The sequence below is a fragment of the Plasmodium sp. gorilla clade G2 genome, assembly GCF_900097015.1.
Source record: "Plasmodium sp. gorilla clade G2 genome assembly, chromosome: 6".
NCBI classification, from domain to species: Eukaryota; Apicomplexa; class Aconoidasida; order Haemosporida; family Plasmodiidae; genus Plasmodium; species Plasmodium adleri (nom. inval.).
In genome coordinates, this window is record NC_041698.1 from 889,875 (window position 1) to 908,940 (window position 19,066).

At 17.9% G+C, this 19,066-nt stretch overlaps 6 protein-coding genes across 6 annotated transcripts in view; 4 read left to right on the forward strand and 2 right to left on the reverse strand.

Moving 5' to 3' along the window:
• Positions 1-2,038, reverse strand: part of PADL01_0622900 (conserved Plasmodium protein, unknown function) — a gene marked incomplete at both ends in the record, with an annotated part of 3,016 nt that extends 978 nt beyond the window's left edge. Inside the window, 11 exon segments of the mRNA XM_028680966.1 lie at positions 1-293; positions 441-482; positions 670-868; positions 967-1,097; positions 1,307-1,313; positions 1,524-1,547; positions 1,640-1,669; positions 1,748-1,774; positions 1,824-1,868; positions 1,880-1,911; positions 1,981-2,038. The exon segment at positions 1-293 is cut by the window's left edge and continues 978 nt beyond it. Coding sequence (XP_028537391.1) covers positions 1-293; positions 441-482; positions 670-868; positions 967-1,097; positions 1,307-1,313; positions 1,524-1,547; positions 1,640-1,669; positions 1,748-1,774; positions 1,824-1,868; positions 1,880-1,911; positions 1,981-2,038 — 888 coding nt within the window.
• A 1,220-nt stretch (positions 2,039-3,258) lies between these two features.
• On the forward strand, positions 3,259-5,818 carry PADL01_0623000 (conserved Plasmodium protein, unknown function; the record flags this gene model as incomplete). Its single annotated transcript, XM_028680967.1, has 11 exons — positions 3,259-3,324; positions 3,457-3,567; positions 3,678-3,859; positions 3,982-4,168; positions 4,295-4,368; positions 4,459-4,555; positions 4,692-4,776; positions 4,874-5,121; positions 5,252-5,314; positions 5,451-5,564; positions 5,708-5,818. The coding sequence occupies 11 exons, from the start codon at positions 3,259-3,261 to the stop codon at positions 5,816-5,818; spliced, it is 1,338 nt and encodes a 445-aa protein (XP_028537392.1).
• Positions 5,819-7,359: 1,541 nt separating this feature from the next.
• PADL01_0623100 (sphingomyelin synthase 1, putative) lies at positions 7,360-9,244 on the forward strand (the record flags this gene model as incomplete). The annotated part of the gene is made up of 4 exons (XM_028680968.1): positions 7,360-7,603; positions 7,814-8,583; positions 8,830-8,955; positions 9,047-9,244. 4 exons carry the CDS (start codon positions 7,360-7,362, stop codon positions 9,242-9,244), a joined length of 1,338 nt encoding a protein of 445 aa, XP_028537393.1.
• A 1,103-nt stretch (positions 9,245-10,347) lies between these two features.
• On the forward strand, positions 10,348-11,568 carry PADL01_0623200 (sphingomyelin synthase 2, putative; the record flags this gene model as incomplete). The annotated part of the gene is made up of 1 exon (XM_028680969.1): positions 10,348-11,568. One exon carries the CDS (start codon positions 10,348-10,350, stop codon positions 11,566-11,568), a length of 1,221 nt encoding a protein of 406 aa, XP_028537394.1.
• Positions 11,569-12,440: 872 nt separating this feature from the next.
• PADL01_0623300 (conserved Plasmodium protein, unknown function) lies at positions 12,441-13,549 on the forward strand (the record flags this gene model as incomplete). Its single annotated transcript, XM_028680971.1, is given in 2 exon segments — positions 12,441-12,722; positions 12,740-13,549. 2 exon segments carry the CDS (start codon positions 12,441-12,443, stop codon positions 13,547-13,549), a joined length of 1,092 nt encoding a protein of 363 aa, XP_028537395.1.
• A 463-nt stretch (positions 13,550-14,012) lies between these two features.
• PADL01_0623400 (DNA polymerase 1, putative) lies at positions 14,013-18,203 on the reverse strand (the record flags this gene model as incomplete). Its single annotated transcript, XM_028680972.1, has 1 exon — positions 14,013-18,203. One exon carries the CDS (start codon positions 18,201-18,203, stop codon positions 14,013-14,015), a length of 4,191 nt encoding a protein of 1,396 aa, XP_028537396.1.
• Positions 18,204-19,066: the final 863 nt, after the last annotated feature.

A 19,066-nucleotide genomic window follows, 5' to 3' on the forward strand; every position in this document is an offset into this window, starting at 1 on the left:
TTCCCATATATTATCATTATCATTATCTTCCTCTTTATTTATTTTTTCTTTTTTCAGAAATATTTTTCGGAATTCAATTAAATGTTTTTCAGTTAAACCATTAAAGATACCATGATAATATTGTAAACTGTTTATTATCTTCAATAAATCTAAATGTAACATGTTTATTAAAACTTTACAGGAATTATTAAGGTCATCTGTATTATATGTCACTGTTTTTATTAAGCTAGACACTAAATTTGACAGTACATATGTCACTGGAGTGTTAATAATTATTTCTTGATTATTTCTACCTATAAAATTAAACATGTATTCATGAGTATATACAATGGGTTTTATACATTTAACCTTCCACATCAAATTGGTTATCTAACACATATACATATATATATGTATGTATATTTATTTATTTGTTTTTTTTTTTTTTTTTTTTTTCTTACTATCTTTTTCATATTTTAATCGTATCTGGGGCACAGTTATTCCTACATAAAAATATAAAAAATATATGCATATATATATATATATATTATATGTTTAGGTTTTCTCTCAATATGATTACTAATTATTATCTTATTTATAAAAAAAAAATTATTAGCATGTCTAAATATATGCATGTTCTAATTTTATTTTTTTTAATTTTTTTTTTTTTTTAATTTTTTTTTTCTTTACTCATATTTCTTATCATCAACTGCATTTTTTTTTCTCTACATTCTTCTATATCCTTATATATATGCTTACACATTTTACATATGTATAAATATGCCTCATCTTTTGTATCTGACATATTGTAATATATTTCATTAGTCTTTTTTACATATGTCTCTATACATACTAAATCTTCAGATTTTTCCTTATTTTCCAAATTATCCTAAATATGTTGAAAATATAAAATTATGACTTTAAAATTATAAATATACAAATATACATATGCATTTTTTTTTTTTTTTTTTTTTGGTTTTTTATTACCTCATCATGTAAATAATATTCCTTTAAGTCAATATCAAAAATGCTATCTAAATTAATGTTTATAAATCCTTTTATTGAATTTGCATCTACATAAGAACATTGGGTATCTTTTAAAGGGGTTCTATATTCTTCTGTTATATTTTAATAAGAAAAAAAAAAATAATAATAATAAAATAAGTAAATGTACACATATATATATATATATATATATATATATATATATGTGACTATAAATAATTTAAAAGATAATATATTTTTTGTGTATTCATTATTATGTATACAAACTGTTCTACTTATTTATTTGTTCTTTCAAAAACATTTTTTCAATTATATAGTTTACCTATATCCTAAGATGATTGAATATAAGAAAAAAATAAAAATATATTGTATAAGAAATTTTTATATGATTTATTATTTATTTTATATTATGTACCGATGGGGAATCAGGTTCTGTTTTATAATAAAATGTGCAAAATTAAAAAAATAAATAAATAAAAAGTATACATATATATATATATATATTCTTGACTTTCTTTTTGTTTTTATTTCTTTACCTATGGATTGTGTGGGAGTATAAATTTCTAAGGCAAAGAAGAAATAAACACTTACATATATATGTATTAATTAATGTCTTTTATTATATATAATTTGGATATTCTCTTTTTTTCTTTACCTTTCTCATGTATAGGGGTTGAGATAGCTTAAGTGATATATAAAAAAAATATTACAATATATATATATATATATATATATATATAATGTCCATAATTTTTCATTTTACCTTCATCATTGTCCTTTGTTGCATGAACTAATATATTTAAAATAAAAAAAATAGAAATTAAATATTATATTAATACATATATATTCCAACGTATATTTATAAATGTGCATATATATATTTTTTTTTTTTATTACCTCCTGTGTTATAAGACTCGGATGCACAACCTGTATAATAATTAAAATAAATTTATATATATCTATATATATATATGTAATATTATTTATTTTTTTTACCTCTCCTAATTAATAAACCAAATATTGTAACTGCGAAAATATTATAACTGAACCACATTTTTTTATAAAAAGAAATATTTATGGAATGAATGAGCAAGTTGCAAAAATAAAGAATACATAGATTATGTAGACAATATTATAAATATTTATATATAAAAATATATATATATATATAAATATATTTTAAAAAAGAAACATTAAAAAAAGAACATATATATATATATAATTAATTATATATTTTTGTTTTAACTCAGAATTATTTTATATTCAATTATATTATATTTGATTTTTTTTTATACTTACTGAGCTATTATTAAGGTCGATGTCGCATGATCCAAATAATCAAAAAATTATGATATTAAGGTATTGGAAAATAAAAAAAATAAAAAAAATTAATATGATATAATATGAAACTTTGAAGAGATATTAATAAGGGGAATATATATATATATATGTTTTTTTTTTTTTTTTTTTTTTTTTAATTTTTATATTTTTAAAAATCTCATGAACATTTTCACTACCACAACAAAAGAAAAGGTCTTCAAGATATATAAGAATTCATTTTTTCTTAAAAAAAAAAAAAAAAAATTAATTCATTATCATCATACGATAATAAAATGTTTTCTCCTTATAATTTGAAAGATATATATATATATATATATATATATATGTTGGTGCTCCATTTTAATTCTTCTATATCTCTTTTCTCGAGAATTTACAAATAATCTGTAACAAACATTTTTATAATAATATATGAGAAGTATGTAAGATATATATAATATAACGTTGTTCATATTTAATTAATTAAATGATGAGAATTTTCTATGTCTTCTTAATATTAAGAGGTATATTATTCATTTTGTGAATAAAAGGTTTCATATTATTCTATATAATAAATTAATGTCATTTTATGAACCTATGATTGTTTCTATTTTTTTTTTTTCAACACAAAAAAAAAATTTGTCTTAATATATATGTGTGTATAGGATATATATGACACGTGCGTTTTACTAAAATATATTGTTATTATTTTTTATTTTTTTTTTTTTATTCTTAGAAATAATTAATGAATAATAAGCATATTATAATATAGTTATTGTAATTTTTTTTTTTTTTTTTTTTTTGAATGTCATTTAATAAATAACAGCACAAAATTTTTCAAATTGTATACACCTTTAGAGGACATGTGAAATAAAAAAAATAAAAAAATATACGCATTACTCTTCAATTTTATAATATTCATTTTAACATTTATTTTAAAAAGGTTTGCTTCAACAAATGAAGAATCCTAAGAAAAAGGGAACTTCCAAAAAGAGAGAAGAAAAACTTATATTAATAAAAGAGGTAAATTGTAATATAAAATATATTATCATATAATCGTTATATATATATATATATATATATATATATATATATATATATTTATTTATTTATTTATATTTATTTATTATTTAATTTTTTGTTTTCTTCTCTTAGCTTAACAAAATAAATGATGAAATAAATGTAGAGCAAAATAATGTTGAGGATTTAAGTGTGAAAATAAAAAATATAGATGGTCAAATATTTTTGGGATATCATGACATTAAGGTTAATAAGAAAAAGGACACATATATATATATATATATATATATATGTATTTATGTATGTACTTATATATTTATCTATTTATTTACTTATTTATGATTCCTCATACGAAGATATTAAATGTGGAATTAAAAAATAAAGAAATAGAAGTTGAAGAAAAAAGGTCTCATAAATTACTATCAGAAAGGAATATAGAAAATATGATAAATAAATATGTATTAAAATGTTATGAAAATTTCTTAAATAATTTAACAAAGAATGAAATTGAGATTGATACGTTATCCAAAAGAATGGAGTAATAATGTGATTTAAAACTTTTAATTTATTTGACGAGAAATTTTTTTTAAAATAAAGAAACGTTACAAACGATGAAAATATATTTATGTATATATATTTTTTTTGTATTTTTCTTATAAGAGATGATAAGAAAGAACAGAAATCCAATAAAGACTTTGAAAAGCTGACCACAGTAACAAGCATCAAGCATTTAAACAAATTAAATTCCATCATATTATCACAAAATAAAATTATTGATAATATAAATAGAAAATTTACAATATGTCTCAAAAAAATGAAAGATAACTATTCGAGAAAAATTAATATGGTTGAAATGAAAAAAAAAAATACTTTTATTATATATATATATATATATCTTTATATATATATAAATTTGTTCATACACAAATTTAATATCTATATAAGAAAAATATTTATTGTTTCTTGTGATCAGCAAAGAGATAAAATGGATAAGGAAAGACAAAAAATTATTTTTAATTTACAAAAGGAAAAAAATGACCGAATAAAGTAAAAAATTTAAATAAAAAAAAAAAAAAAAAAAAAAAAAAAAAAAACATATATACATATATACATATGTATGTATTTATTATAAAAAAGAAATATCTTAAAGACTTATAATGAAAAAATTTTTAATATACAAAATTATTTCAAATTAATTCTGGATGATCAATTGGATCTAATACAGAAATTAGAGGTACAACATCATAAATAGAAATATAAAAGTAAATTCTGTTATTTATAAATGGTAAATGTGTATCAATATAAACAAACATACATACATATATATATATATATATATATATATATATATATATATTTATTTATATTAGGAAGAAAAACTTAATAAGAAAAAAAATTATTTTTCAAAAAGAAAGTCTTTAGAACAACTAAAAAAAAACATATCCATTCAAAGAAGTAAGACGCAATAAATATATATCCATATATATATATATAATTGGGTAAAATAGGTGCAATAATATTTAATGATGTCTATCGACATTTATTTTTTAAGAGATTTTAGAAGGTGTGGAAAGAGACGCTTATGAATTAGAGAAGAATATTGTTGACTATGAAAACTTAAGAAATGATTTGAAAAAAATTAAAGAAAAAAGAAAAAAACAACAAAAGATTCTACATGAATTAAAACTAGAAACAGATGTAAAGAAAATGTTACTCACAAAAATAACAAATGAATATAAAACTATATATGATCAAAATAAAATGAAGTTATATGATTATCTTCAAAAGTTGTTATTAGAGGTATAATTTGGATAAAGAAAAATATGAAATAAATAAATAAATAAATAAATAAATAAAATGAACAAATATTTTTATTAAATAAAATTAATGTGGAAAATAAATTGTGTGACATTAATTTTATTTTTTCAAGAATTATTTCTTAGAGACCAAAATGAAGTTAAAAAATGAATCCTTAGAAGTAAACACTATAGAAGTAAGGGGAAATAAAAAAAAAAAAAAAAAACTTAATAATGAATATCAATACAACGTAAACATATATATATATATATATATATATATATATATATATATATATTAATATATGTATTTATTTATTTATATTTGAATAGTTAAACAAGTGGAAGGAGTCCAATAATCCAGAAAATAATGAAATATTAAATAACACATTAAATGAAAAGTTTCAAGATTTTAATATATTAAAAAACGAGATTGAAGAATTAATAGTAATGATAATATAATTATATGTTCATATATATATATATTTTAGTAGATTAATACATAATATTGTATAAACATTTTTTCCTATTTTATAATATCTTTGGACTCACATGTACGCATATAAATATATTATTTTTATTTTTGTAAGGATGTGAATGAAAAAAATCAGGAGAACTATAAAGCGATTATGCATCTAAATTATTTTAACAATGAAGATCTAGATATTTTAAAAAGAGAAGAACAAATAAATATGTCATAAAAAAAAAAAAAAAAAAAAAAAAAAAGATAATTCTCAAGCATATATATATATATATATATATATATATATATATATTGGTGTAAAATATTTTACGATGTGAAAAAATATTTATGTTCACATATTTTATATAAGAGAAAGTTGTGTCTTTTTCGGAACATACATATATATATTATTTATTTTATATGATGAAGAAAATTAATTTTTTTTTTTTTTTTATAGAATTATAAAAAATAAAATTTGGGCTTATATAAGACCACATAAAAAAAAAAAAAAAAAAAAATTTACATATAAATTGAAAAAATGAATTTAAAGCATTCTCATTCACCCTATTTTTTATATGCATATATCAAAAAGTATATGTATATGTATATTTATATGTAAGTATATATATATATATATAATATGTCTATAAAAAACATTTGCCAAAAAATGTATAAAATATTTTACAATATAAATTTCTGAAACATTTTAATAAATTATTTATTTAAAGAACATTTTTTTTTTTTTTTTTTTGTTTTTTTTTTTTATTATATAAAAAATAAATTTTAATGATATCTCCGTAATTTAAAAAATGGGTGATTAGTATATAATTGTGGTTTTGAAAAAAGAGTAAAAAGTTCTCATTTTATTTTAATTTTTTTTAAATATATTTTATTCATTAAAAAATAAAGTTGACAGAAATTTTTAAACAAAAAAAAAAAAAAAGAAAAAAAAAAAAAAAGTAAAACATAAAATATAAAATATAAAACATAAAATATATAATATAAAACATAAAAGTATAATAATAAAAGAAAAATTCGGTCAATAAATACCATTCCATAAATTAAATATTTAAAGAATTACGAATTAAAGGAAAAAATAAAAAAATAAAATGAAGAAATAAATCATAAAATCTACAAAGTAATATTAAAATGGATATAAAATATTATATAGATTTTAAATTAAAAAAAAAAATGACTAATTTTTAAGTGATTAATTCAATTTCCCAACTACGATAAAATTTCCCTAAATTTTTTTTTTTTTTTTTTTTTTCTGTATATATTAAAAAATGTATATAAAATGTTTTTATATGCAATATAAAATAAAAAAATATTATATATATATATATATATATGTAAATAATTTCTTTTCTTTTTTTTTTTTTTTTTTTTTTTTTTTTTTTTTTTTTTAAATATTTATATGTTTCTGTTCTATAAAATGTGTACAAAAGGGAAAGAAAAACAAGAAGAAAACTCACACATTTGTACCCCTCTTAATTTATCTTATATAATATATTTTGAATCTTTTTATATGCCTACCTTTTTAACATATATATAAATATATGTATATGTATATATATATATATATATAATATATTTTTTTTTTTTTTTTTAAATATGTTACACAATATGAAAATAAAATAAGGAGAAATTGTTAAAAAAATAAATAAATAAAATAAATAAACAAATCACCCCACATTAAAATCCACAACAAAAAAAAAAAAAAAAAAACAAAAATAAAACAAAATAAAATAATAAATAAAATAAAATAAAATAAAAAAAATGATAGAAGGAAATATAAATTCAAAATCTACTCATGAGAATACACCAAATAATAAAATAGAAAAAAATTTTATAAAAGAAAAGGATATAATTCAAGATGATACAATAAAAATTTTGATAGAACATAATAATTCATTCAATGATGAAAGTACAAATTATATAACAACTTTTAATGATATTAAAGACAAACATTACAACCATAATGATTCTTATTCTGATAATAAAGGAAAAATAAAAACAATGCGTTCTAATTTCTCAGACATTCCAGATGAAGTTATCATAACAAATATTGGTAGCAATAATATAAATAAATAAATAAATATATATATATATATATATATATGTGGTTATATGGTTGTGTTGTTTATATACGTTCATGATTGTTGCTATATTATACATATATATATATATATATATATATATACATGTATGTATAATTTTTTCCCCGTTGTAGGCCATTATTTTGAAGAACAAGAAAACATAAAAAAATCAATTGAAATAAAAAATTGCCCATATAAAAAAAAAATGCTCAAAATATTTTTAACACGTTTGTTTTATGCTACTATAATAGGAATAATAGGTATATGTATACAATGTTATTTTATCATATTAAGTGACACATATTATAAAACAGGTGATGAACCATTAAAAGATAGGATGCATGAAATATTTAAAGAAATTCCTGCATTTATGAATACCCCTTTTGTAAATGGTAGTATTATGTTTTTTCTATTTATAACATTATTAAGATTCGGATTATTCTGTCCACTTTTATTATCAATAACTATTTTAATACGAATTATACTTATGTTATCATTTATATATTGCATAAGATCATTTTTTATTTATGTAACGACACTTCCATGTCCTATCCCTACATGTCAACCATTAAAACATAAAACGTTTGTTGAAAATTTGTATACATTTTATCTTATTATAACTGCACAAGTTTATGAATGTACCGATTTAGTTATATCAGGACATACAGCATTTACAACATTATTAACATTTTTTTGGTTCTTTTATGAAAGAAATATATATGTGAAAACTACCATTTTCTTTTATAGTATCTATATATACATTATAATAATAATATCACGATTTCATTATACTGTTGATGTATTAATGGGATATGTTTTTGGAGGTTCTGTATTTTTATTTTATCACTACCTTATAGATGTAGCAGCAAGAAGATACGCTTTAAATACATCCGTTTACCCTCAAGTATAAAAATAAATAATAGTATATTTAATATATCTTATAATTATAAACATGTGGAAATTATTATAATATATTATTTAAAAAAAAAAAAAAAAAAAAAAAAAATGAAATATATTATATACAAAATGTTTTTTTTTTTCATAATACATTATAAATAATTGTGTGTATGAATAATTTTTACATTTTTATTATTTAATAAAAAATACATATGTATATATATATATATATATATTTTAATTTTTATATTAGACGTATGGATTTTCTGGATCATTCACAGATCGATTTAGAGTGTTTCAATATTTTATAAGAGCATTAACATATTTAGAAGCTTTAGATCATCGAATGAAATTTGCATTGTCATATGACAAAGAGTGGGTAAGTGATATAAATAAATAAATAAATAAATATATATATATATATATGTATGTTTTTGTGTATGTTCATTTTATATTTTATCTTTTTATAGAATTGTTTTTGTACCTGTGTACCAGTAAATAAAAGTAGTCTTCTTATTAAAAAAAAAAATGTACGTAATGAAGAATATTACGATTTCAGCGAACATTTTTATCATTCATACGCTGGAAATGGTACCTATAACTTATCAACAATACGAAATATAATAAAGGAATTTAAACGTTTTTTTGGAATGAATAAAAAAAACTAATTCAGTAAGACATATCAAGTTTTTTTTTTTTTTTTTTGTCAATACATATATATATAATATATGTATAAATTTTTATTTGTTTCTTATATATTTAATTCTTAAGATGTAATTAAATTATTTTAAATATTATATATACAAATAAAATATATATATATATATATATTAAAATCATTTGTGATTTGTAGAATATTTGATTATGTTATTAAATTAATTAATATATTTTATAATTTTATCATATTATATTTTTTTTTTTTTTTCGTAATTGTTCTTAATGTTGAATCATATAAAACACCCTACTGTTTTTGTTTTATTTATTTATTTTATTTTATTTTTTTATAAATTTTTTAAAATTAATTTGATCAATTTTAATAATTCGTTTTTAATGTCTATGTATAAAAACAGGCATGTCTAAGAATAAGACAAAATAAAAGAAAAAAAAAAAAAAAAAAAGTAACATTTATTGATCTTAAGAAATAAAATAAAATTTGTTACATATAAATATATATATGTGTAGGTATATTTTTTTAATATGAACAGATCTGAATGTTTTTATAGCGCCATTCAATTTTTGCAAAATTGTTGTTGAGACCTATATTATAAGAAAAGTATATATATATATATATATATATATAAGTTCTATTAAATATATATATTATTTTATTTTATATATTTGCATGATTTTTAAAATAAATGCTTAATACACGTGAGAAAAAAATATATTAAAATATGTACGATACATATATATATATGTATGTATGTATACGTGTGTATATTTTTTTGTTTACTTTCCGAATTAATCATTTTTACTTTTTTAATAACATATTTTAATAAAACATTTAGTTACATATTTCATTGTTTTTTTTAAAAAAGAAAAATTGAAGAAAATTTTTGTTGTAAATTAAGACATGCACGTGAAAATAAATAAATAAATAAATATATATATATATATATATATATATATATATGTGTATGTTATTTTTTTGTTTTGTTTTGTTTTTTTTTTTTTCAAGTGATAAAAATTACACAGTTTTGGGATAATACTCATTACGTAAAAATAAAATATAAAAAGTAATTTTTGTTAAAAAAAAGAAAAAAAAATTGAAATGGATTTTAAAAAATTATCCAAAATTTATGAAGAGTCAGTAACAGATAGCGAAAATGATAAAAGTTCTATAGGGACAGATATGTATGAAATAAATATGAATAGAAAAATGAGTAACCTAAGTATATCAAGAAATAGTACAATAAATGAAGAAGAGATATTAAGTGAATATAGATTATGTAAAATATTATTAATAAAATTAATATTTGCTTTATTATTTTTATTAATTTCATTAATTATACAAGGTTTTTTTATGATATATAGTGATTCTTATTATAAGAGTAATACACAACCATTAAGTGATCGAATACATGATTTGTTTGTAAATCCACCACATTGGATTACCTATAAATTGTCAAATACATTAATAGCTATATTAACATTATCTTTTATTAAAATAATATTATTTAATAGTATATATTTATCTATAGCTATTGTGTGTCGATTCATATATATCATTGGATCATTTTATATTATACGAGGAATTTTGATTTATGTTACTTCATTACCAGCAACATTAGATACGTGCTCACCTTTAGAAAGTGGGAACTTTCTATTTAATTTATTACAAATAATAAAAATAAATACTAATTTAGTTTATGTATGTGCTGATTTGATTGTATCAGGACATTCTTTTTCAACAACCATCTTTTTAATGTTTTCATTTTATTATATAAATAATAAAATAATAAAATTTATTATATTTATTTTTTCTTGTTTTATATATGCAATAATAATTATTGGTTTTATACATTATACATCTGATGTATTACTTGGAATCATTTTTGGTGTTTTTATGTTTTCTTTTTATCATATAATGCTTGATATATCTTCACAATATTATATTTTTAATAAATTATTTGAAATTAAAATTATTTCAAATAATAAAAATATTCATGCAAAGCCCTTCTTTCTAAGATTTTTTGTTTCAAGAATTTTTTTTAAGATCATACCTTATTTAGAAGGATTGAATTATACCTTAGATTATGCCATAAATAAAAATAATGACCTGTCTAATTTTTGTAATTGTGATAATAATAATAATAATAATAATAATAATAATAATAAAATCCCATTATTCTCATTTTATAAACCCATCAGAGAAGATAAAATTATTATTAATTATTCAGATCATTTATATCATAGTTATGCTGGAGATGGCACAATCAATTTTTTATTCTGGAAATTTATTAAGAATATCAAAAAGGGTTCACACAAATAAATAAATATAATCAAATTATAAAATATTAATATATTATATATATATATATTATATATTTAATATATTTTAAAATACATATGTTTTGTTTGTCTATTAGAATTTATTATTATAATTTTTATAAACATATCACTTGTGAATTTTTACATATTTATTTTATTTCCTTTCAAATAACTTTTCAATATACATTTAATTTTCGTTATTTAAAAACTAAAAAAAAAAAAAATAATCAAATAATAAATAAATAAATAAATAAAATAATAATGCAAATGAAATCATATAAAATTAAAGGAATTACAATGTTTTAATTTATTAAAAAAATTTATCATATATATGATGAAAGAAAATAAAATATTTATAACATAAAACATAAGATAACAAAAAAAATATACATATATATTTTTTTTTTTTAAATCCCCAAATGTCGTTTTTTTGGATAACAATATTTTTTATGAATAAAAACTATGTTATAATAACTTAAAATTTTTTTTTTTTTTTCTTTTTTTTTTTATGTAATAATACAATTATTTTTTATATCTTTTACTTTAATTAAAAATCTTTTGTCATTTTTTTTTCTTTTGATAAGCAAAAAGATGAAGAAACAATATAATTTTCTCGATTGTATATTTTTTTTGTGAGAGTATATTTTGTATATTATGATAAAAAAATAATAAAATAAAAAAAAAATAAAGAACGAATCTGCTCATCTAAATAAATAACAATATATATATATATATAATATATATGTATATTTTGTTTTTTTTTGTGTGTTATATATAGTATTATGTTAAAATTTATAAAAATATATATTATATGATATCCTAAAAAAAAAAAGTGTTCCTTTATTTATATGTCAAAAATATAAATGCAAAAAAATGGAAAATGGGGGGGGTAGTTTTTCATTTGATATGCTTGATATGATTAATAGTAATTATAATTCAAAGGCAGAAAAAAGAAATAGTAAAAAAAAGAAGGAAGATAAAAATGATAATATAAATTTAAGAAATACAGTAAAAGATATAAATCATAATTTAATAGAACAAATTGATGATTTTAATAATGATTCTATTTATGATGAAAATAAAGAAGTAAATGAAATATATGAAGAAAAAAAAAAAAAAAAAAAAAAAGGAAAAATAATTTTGATAATTCCAATGAAAACGTAAATAGAAAGGGTCCATATAAACAAACAAATAAAGAACAAAATAAAATAAATGATAATCAAAATAAATTAGGTAATATATCTTATGATAAAAAAAATAATAGTATACATGATGAAGAATTGTCTATAAATAGTAATTCAGATGGTTTTCTTATTTTAACTGATGATGAAAATGAAAAAATAAATTTAAAAGATAATTATGATAATAATGAATTAAGTCAAAATAATTTATCAAATAATGAAGATAATTTAAATTATTCTTTATATAAGAAAGAGTTTTCTAATTGTCATGATGAAAATTTTATTAATTCAAAAATAAAAGAAATGGATATAATAAACAAACAGCTATTCCCTACAACTTCTTCTCCTCCTTATGAATGTACTAATTGTAATATATTTTTAAAAGAAATAACTACAAGAAATTATTTGAACTTTTCAACATTAAATGAATACATAAATCAAAGTGAACATAATTTACTTTTATTGAAAAATAAAAAAATTGATCAACTCGAAAAATTAAATAAAAACATAATGCATAAAATGAAACAGCTAAAAAAGGAAAATACTTTTTTGCTCGAAAAATTGAAATATTTCCAAACAAATTTCATCAACTTAGATATTAATGTTAATAAATTAATTGAAGAAAATAAAATATTGAAAAGTATCAATGAAGATCTGCAAAAAAAGGTACATATGAATGAAGCACCTTCTTCAAATGATGAAGAAGAAAAGAAGACAATACGAAAAAACAAAAAGGAAAGAGCAAAGGGAAAGGATCTATTTGAAAATTCGATAGATAAAGATATATTCTCGGACACTTAAAAGGAAAAAGTATATATAAATAATGTATCATTTGAGAATAAAAAAAAAAAAAAAAAAAAAAAAAAAAAAAAAAACTATTTTTTAATTTTTTTTTTTGTGTATTAGGACAGGTGTCCTTTAAAACAACATATATATATATATATATATAGTTGTGTTCATTTTTTTATGTGTTATGTACTTTAATTTGCAACCTCCTTATGCGAAACACAAATACATACATTTTAATGATTTCTTTTTTTTTTTAGTCATAACAAAACAACACTTAAAAAATATATATTTAAAAAAATTCAAAATAGTGAAAAATTTTAATTCAATAAATAATACAAATTACTTAAAAAAATAAGAATACATATGAAAATAAATAAATAAATAAATATATATATATATATATATATATATATATATATGTGCGTGTGTGTGTATTTTTATTTTTATTTTTATTTTTACTTTTATTTTTATTTTTTTATGAAGACTCCTTGTAGACTCCGCCTGATTCAACTTTAATTGGCAATTTAAAATTAAATTTTTGAAATATATGATCCATATTATTTGATATATTATATATGTGTGATTCTTCTGATACTTCTGTATTATATAGCCCATTGTATATTTTTTCATCATTATATTGTTTATTATTTATATCTTGTAAAACATCTATATATGTTTTGATAGAAATATGATCATGCATATAATCATATAATAGTTTAAGTCTATCTAGAGAATTCGTATAATATATTAAATTATAAAAAGCATTTTCCAAGATTGGATTTAATAGTTGTATTATATATTTTGTAGCATCATGTTCACTTTCTAATAATAATTCATCATGTACTTGTAAAATTAAATTAGTTGGATTTAAAAAGGCTTGATTTTTATGTATCATTAAAGGATTTATATTATTCATTTTTAATAACTTATGGTTATTATATATATTATTATTAAGAACACTGAAACATGACAAGAGAGAAAATTTCATAATATCTGCAGCACATCCTTGTATAGGTGTATTCATACTTATCCTATATTTATTTTTAATATTTGGTAATATTATTCTTTTCCTTCCTATAAGTGTATAAACACAATTCATATGTTTGACCAAAAATTTCTGCATTTTCATAAATCGATAGACATTTGGAAAAAATTGAAAAAAGTTTTCTATTAGGTTACTAGCCAAAGTATCGCTAATTAATAAACTTTTGGCTAGTCCATTTTCAGTTTGTCCATATAATATACCGTATATAACAGTTTTTGTCATTCTTCTTAATTCATTGGTAACATCATTAGTATTAAAAAGTACTTTGGCTGTTTCTATAAATACATCACTATAATTTAATAACTTCAACAACTGTTCATCAAAACTAAGGTATGCCATAACAAATAATTCCATTTGTTTATAATCGAAGGTGATTAAATTTTTTTTCTTCATGGTATATAATGGATAAGTTGTTGATATATTATGCGGTGATATATTATTTGGTGATACATTATTTATTGATACATTACTTGTTGATACATTACTTGTTGATATATTATTCGTTGACATATTATTTGTTGACATATTATTTGTTGACATATGTATGTGTGATATATTATTATCATGTGTGTCATTTTCATCCTTACCTTTTAAAGATATAGCACAACGAAATCTTGAATGTATATTTTGCAAATTGGGTTGATCACAAGATAATCTTCCTGTTGAAGCTCCAATTTGATTAAAATTACAGTGTATTTTATTTGTATTTTTTTGTATATATTTTGGTAGATTTTCTATATAATTTTGTACTAACTTTTTAGATTCTCTATATAATTTAATATTTTTAATAATTTTTTTTAATTTTTCTTTTTCCTTTTCTTTTATATAATTACTTTTTTCAATTTCATCTACCAGAATTTTTAATGACTTATTATTGGTTTGTAGATTTTTGTTTCTGGCCATATCGTTAATATTATTATTATTATAATTATTATTATGACTACTGTTAAGGAAGTATATTTTATTATTTTCATCATATGGATGATTATTTTTCTTCTTATTATATAATGAATTGTAATTAATGTTTATAAGATTGTTCATAATGTTATGATTAGAAATATTATTATTAAAAAAAGGGTTATTTTTTATACATTTATTATAATGATTATGTTCATTTATATAATTATCATATTGGTCCGATGTATCTTGTACATCATAAGTAGATATATGATCCTTATTAGTGTATGTTGATAAAGGGTGATTTATATTATTATTATAATTATTATTACTACAATTACTATCATCATCATTATTATTATTATTATTATTATTATTATTATGTATGCTTTTTATTTCTTTTTGTTTTGTTTGGGTATATGCTTCTAATTGATCTACACATTCATTATTATCATCATTTATATTTTCGTCTACATCTTCCACCATATTTTCTTCCGTATTATCTGTACTAATCGATATGTCTAATAACTGTTTATATATCAATGAAGAGACTTGCTTGGATGAATTTAAATTAATATTACACTTACATAATTCTTCAATTTCATTTTTATATATTAAAGGGTCATCTGATTTTTTTTGTATTTCTTCAATTTTATTTTGATTCAAGAAAATTCCTTTTTTCTCTATATGACTTATACATAATATTAATGGTTGTTCCACCTTTATATATAAATTTAGTATGTTGAAATTATGCTCTAATTTATTTATGAAATATTCAAATAATAAAATCAAACAACAATTTCTTGATATACTATAACATATATTATCTTCTTCTGTGATATCTGATATATTTCTTTTATTTCCAAATACAAGTTTTTTAATATCTTGAAGGTTATTTATATTATGAGGAGTAAAGCTTAAATAATTTTGTTTTTCTTTTTCTACTTTGTTTTTTTTCTCTAACTTTTTTTTGTTTTTTACTTCTTTATTCTTTTTATTTTTTTTCTCATTTGATATATCCACACATATATCATCATTGTATATATTATTATCATCATTTTTATTATTTTCATTATTTTCATTGTATATATTATTATCATCATTTTTTTTATTTTCATTATTTTCTTTTTTATTTTTTTTATCTTTTTTCTTTTGATATTTTCCCCACCCATATACACCAAACTTTGCTGATATGACATCACTAAATTCAGGAGCAAAATTTGAAAAATATGAAAAACTATTAGGACTTAAATTTTGAATGTCATTCATTTTATTTGTTATAAGAATTTTATCTTTAACATTTAAATATTCATTATAAACATTTTGTAACTTTTCCCCTCTTTGAACTAATTGTAATAATGAACTAATAATATATATATCAAATATATTATTAATATTTATTAATTTTAATTTAATATTATTAAATATATGTATTAAATTTTTATAATCATATACAACATATAAAAAAAAATCATTATTGTTTATATTCGATATACTTTGTTTTATAAAATTAGGTTCAATACATTCATTTAATTTTTTTTTTACTTGATCATTATTCATTAATTCCGATATATTAAAGGAAAAGAAATAAATATGATTTTTTTCTTTATCTATATATTTATCATAATATATATTATCTTCATATATTTCTGTTGTATTTAAAATTGATTCTATATTATATAATGAATTATTTGTATTTGTTTTTTTCTTTATGGTATAATTTATTATATCATTATAAGAATCTTCATCTTTTTTTTTTTTTGTCTTTTTTTTTTCGACTATGCAACTTTTTTTGTTTTTTTTGGTTTTTTTTTGTTCCTCTTCTTCAATATGTTTATCATGAATATAATCACTATTATATTGACTTTTGTTATTTATGTGTTCATCATTATTATAATTTGTGTGTATATTATTATTATTACAATTCATATGTTCTTCTTTTTTATCAGATAACATAGAATGATTTAATTGTGATTGTTCGTTTATTTTTTCTAATGAAGATTCTTTGAAATCATATGATGGTATATCAGATTCACCCTTTTTAAAATTTCGAATATATTGTTGTGAATTTTTTTTTGAATGTTGTTGTGCATTTTCTTTATCTTTTAAATTGTTATGATTATTTATTGTTTGTATTATTTTATTAAAGTTCCAGTTATCATATTCATAAGAATTATATAAAATGTTATTCAACTTAATATCATTATTAGATATAACAATATGAAATGTAATATAAGTTGGGATAGAGAAACATTTGGACTTATATTTATCTTCAATAATTTCGGGGCTCCAGCTTATAAATATTTTTATTTTATCATATTTCCAATTATATATTAGTTTTTTATAATCATCATCATAATAATAATTATTATTATTATTACCATTTTGATTATGATCCAGCTGAGAAATATTCATATCATTTTCAATATTTATATTATTATTTTTATCATTGCCTTGTATTTTTATTTTTGTTATTTCATCCTTTATATTATTTTTCAGAGTTAACTTTTCTTTATATTGTTCGTACTTATAATTTGACAACCTTTCTAATAAAGAATATAAGGCATTAATTTCTTTATTTATATCATTTTTCTTATTTAGAAAATTTATCAAAGCATTATAATTTATGTTATTACAATAACATCTAGTGGCATTCAAATATATTATATTCCTTTTATTTATTCTTATCAAAGCATGTTTAAAAAATGAATCAAACAATTTCATTTTATCATCTTTTTACATTATGTATAAATATTTTCATATCAGAAAAACTAAATACATCTTTTCACACTCACATTAAATATAATCTGATATATATATATATATATTATATATATTATTATGTATTTATTTATATATATTTATTTGCCATTATTTTATTTTTTCTCCAAAAAAAAAAAAAAGAAAGAAAATATATATATATATATATATATATATATATATATATATATATATATGTATATATTTTTATTGAAACGGCTAATATTGTGAAAAAAAATAAAAAAAAAATATTATATTATATTATATATATATAATTGTATATGTGTGTATATTTTGTACATATATATATATAATAAATATATGTAATGTATTTTTTTAATTTCATATACCTTTATGAATCTTAATATTATTTAAAACCCATACATAAAATATTACAAAATTTTTAATATGAGTCTCTTTTTCAATTATATGTATATTTTACATTATAGCTGTTTTAAATTTAATTAATAGTGATATATATATATATATATTTTTTTTTTTAATTTTATCATATTAAAGAGAAATTATACCTTAAGAGGTTATTAGGCCCTCTCATTCTTATATCTTAATTGGAAATTAAAGAAAATAAAAAGAAACAAATATGAATTATATATTATGTATAAGAAATATGATATACATATGTAATATTATTTTTAATAGTTCATGCTTTATTTTATAATAATAACTATTCACAACAAAATAAAAAAAAAAAAATAAAGACGACCATTACATATATATATATATATATATATATATATATATTTATATTTATGTGTTTTTTAAAAAAAGTACAAAGTTATTATTAATTCTTATTGAATTGGTGTTTT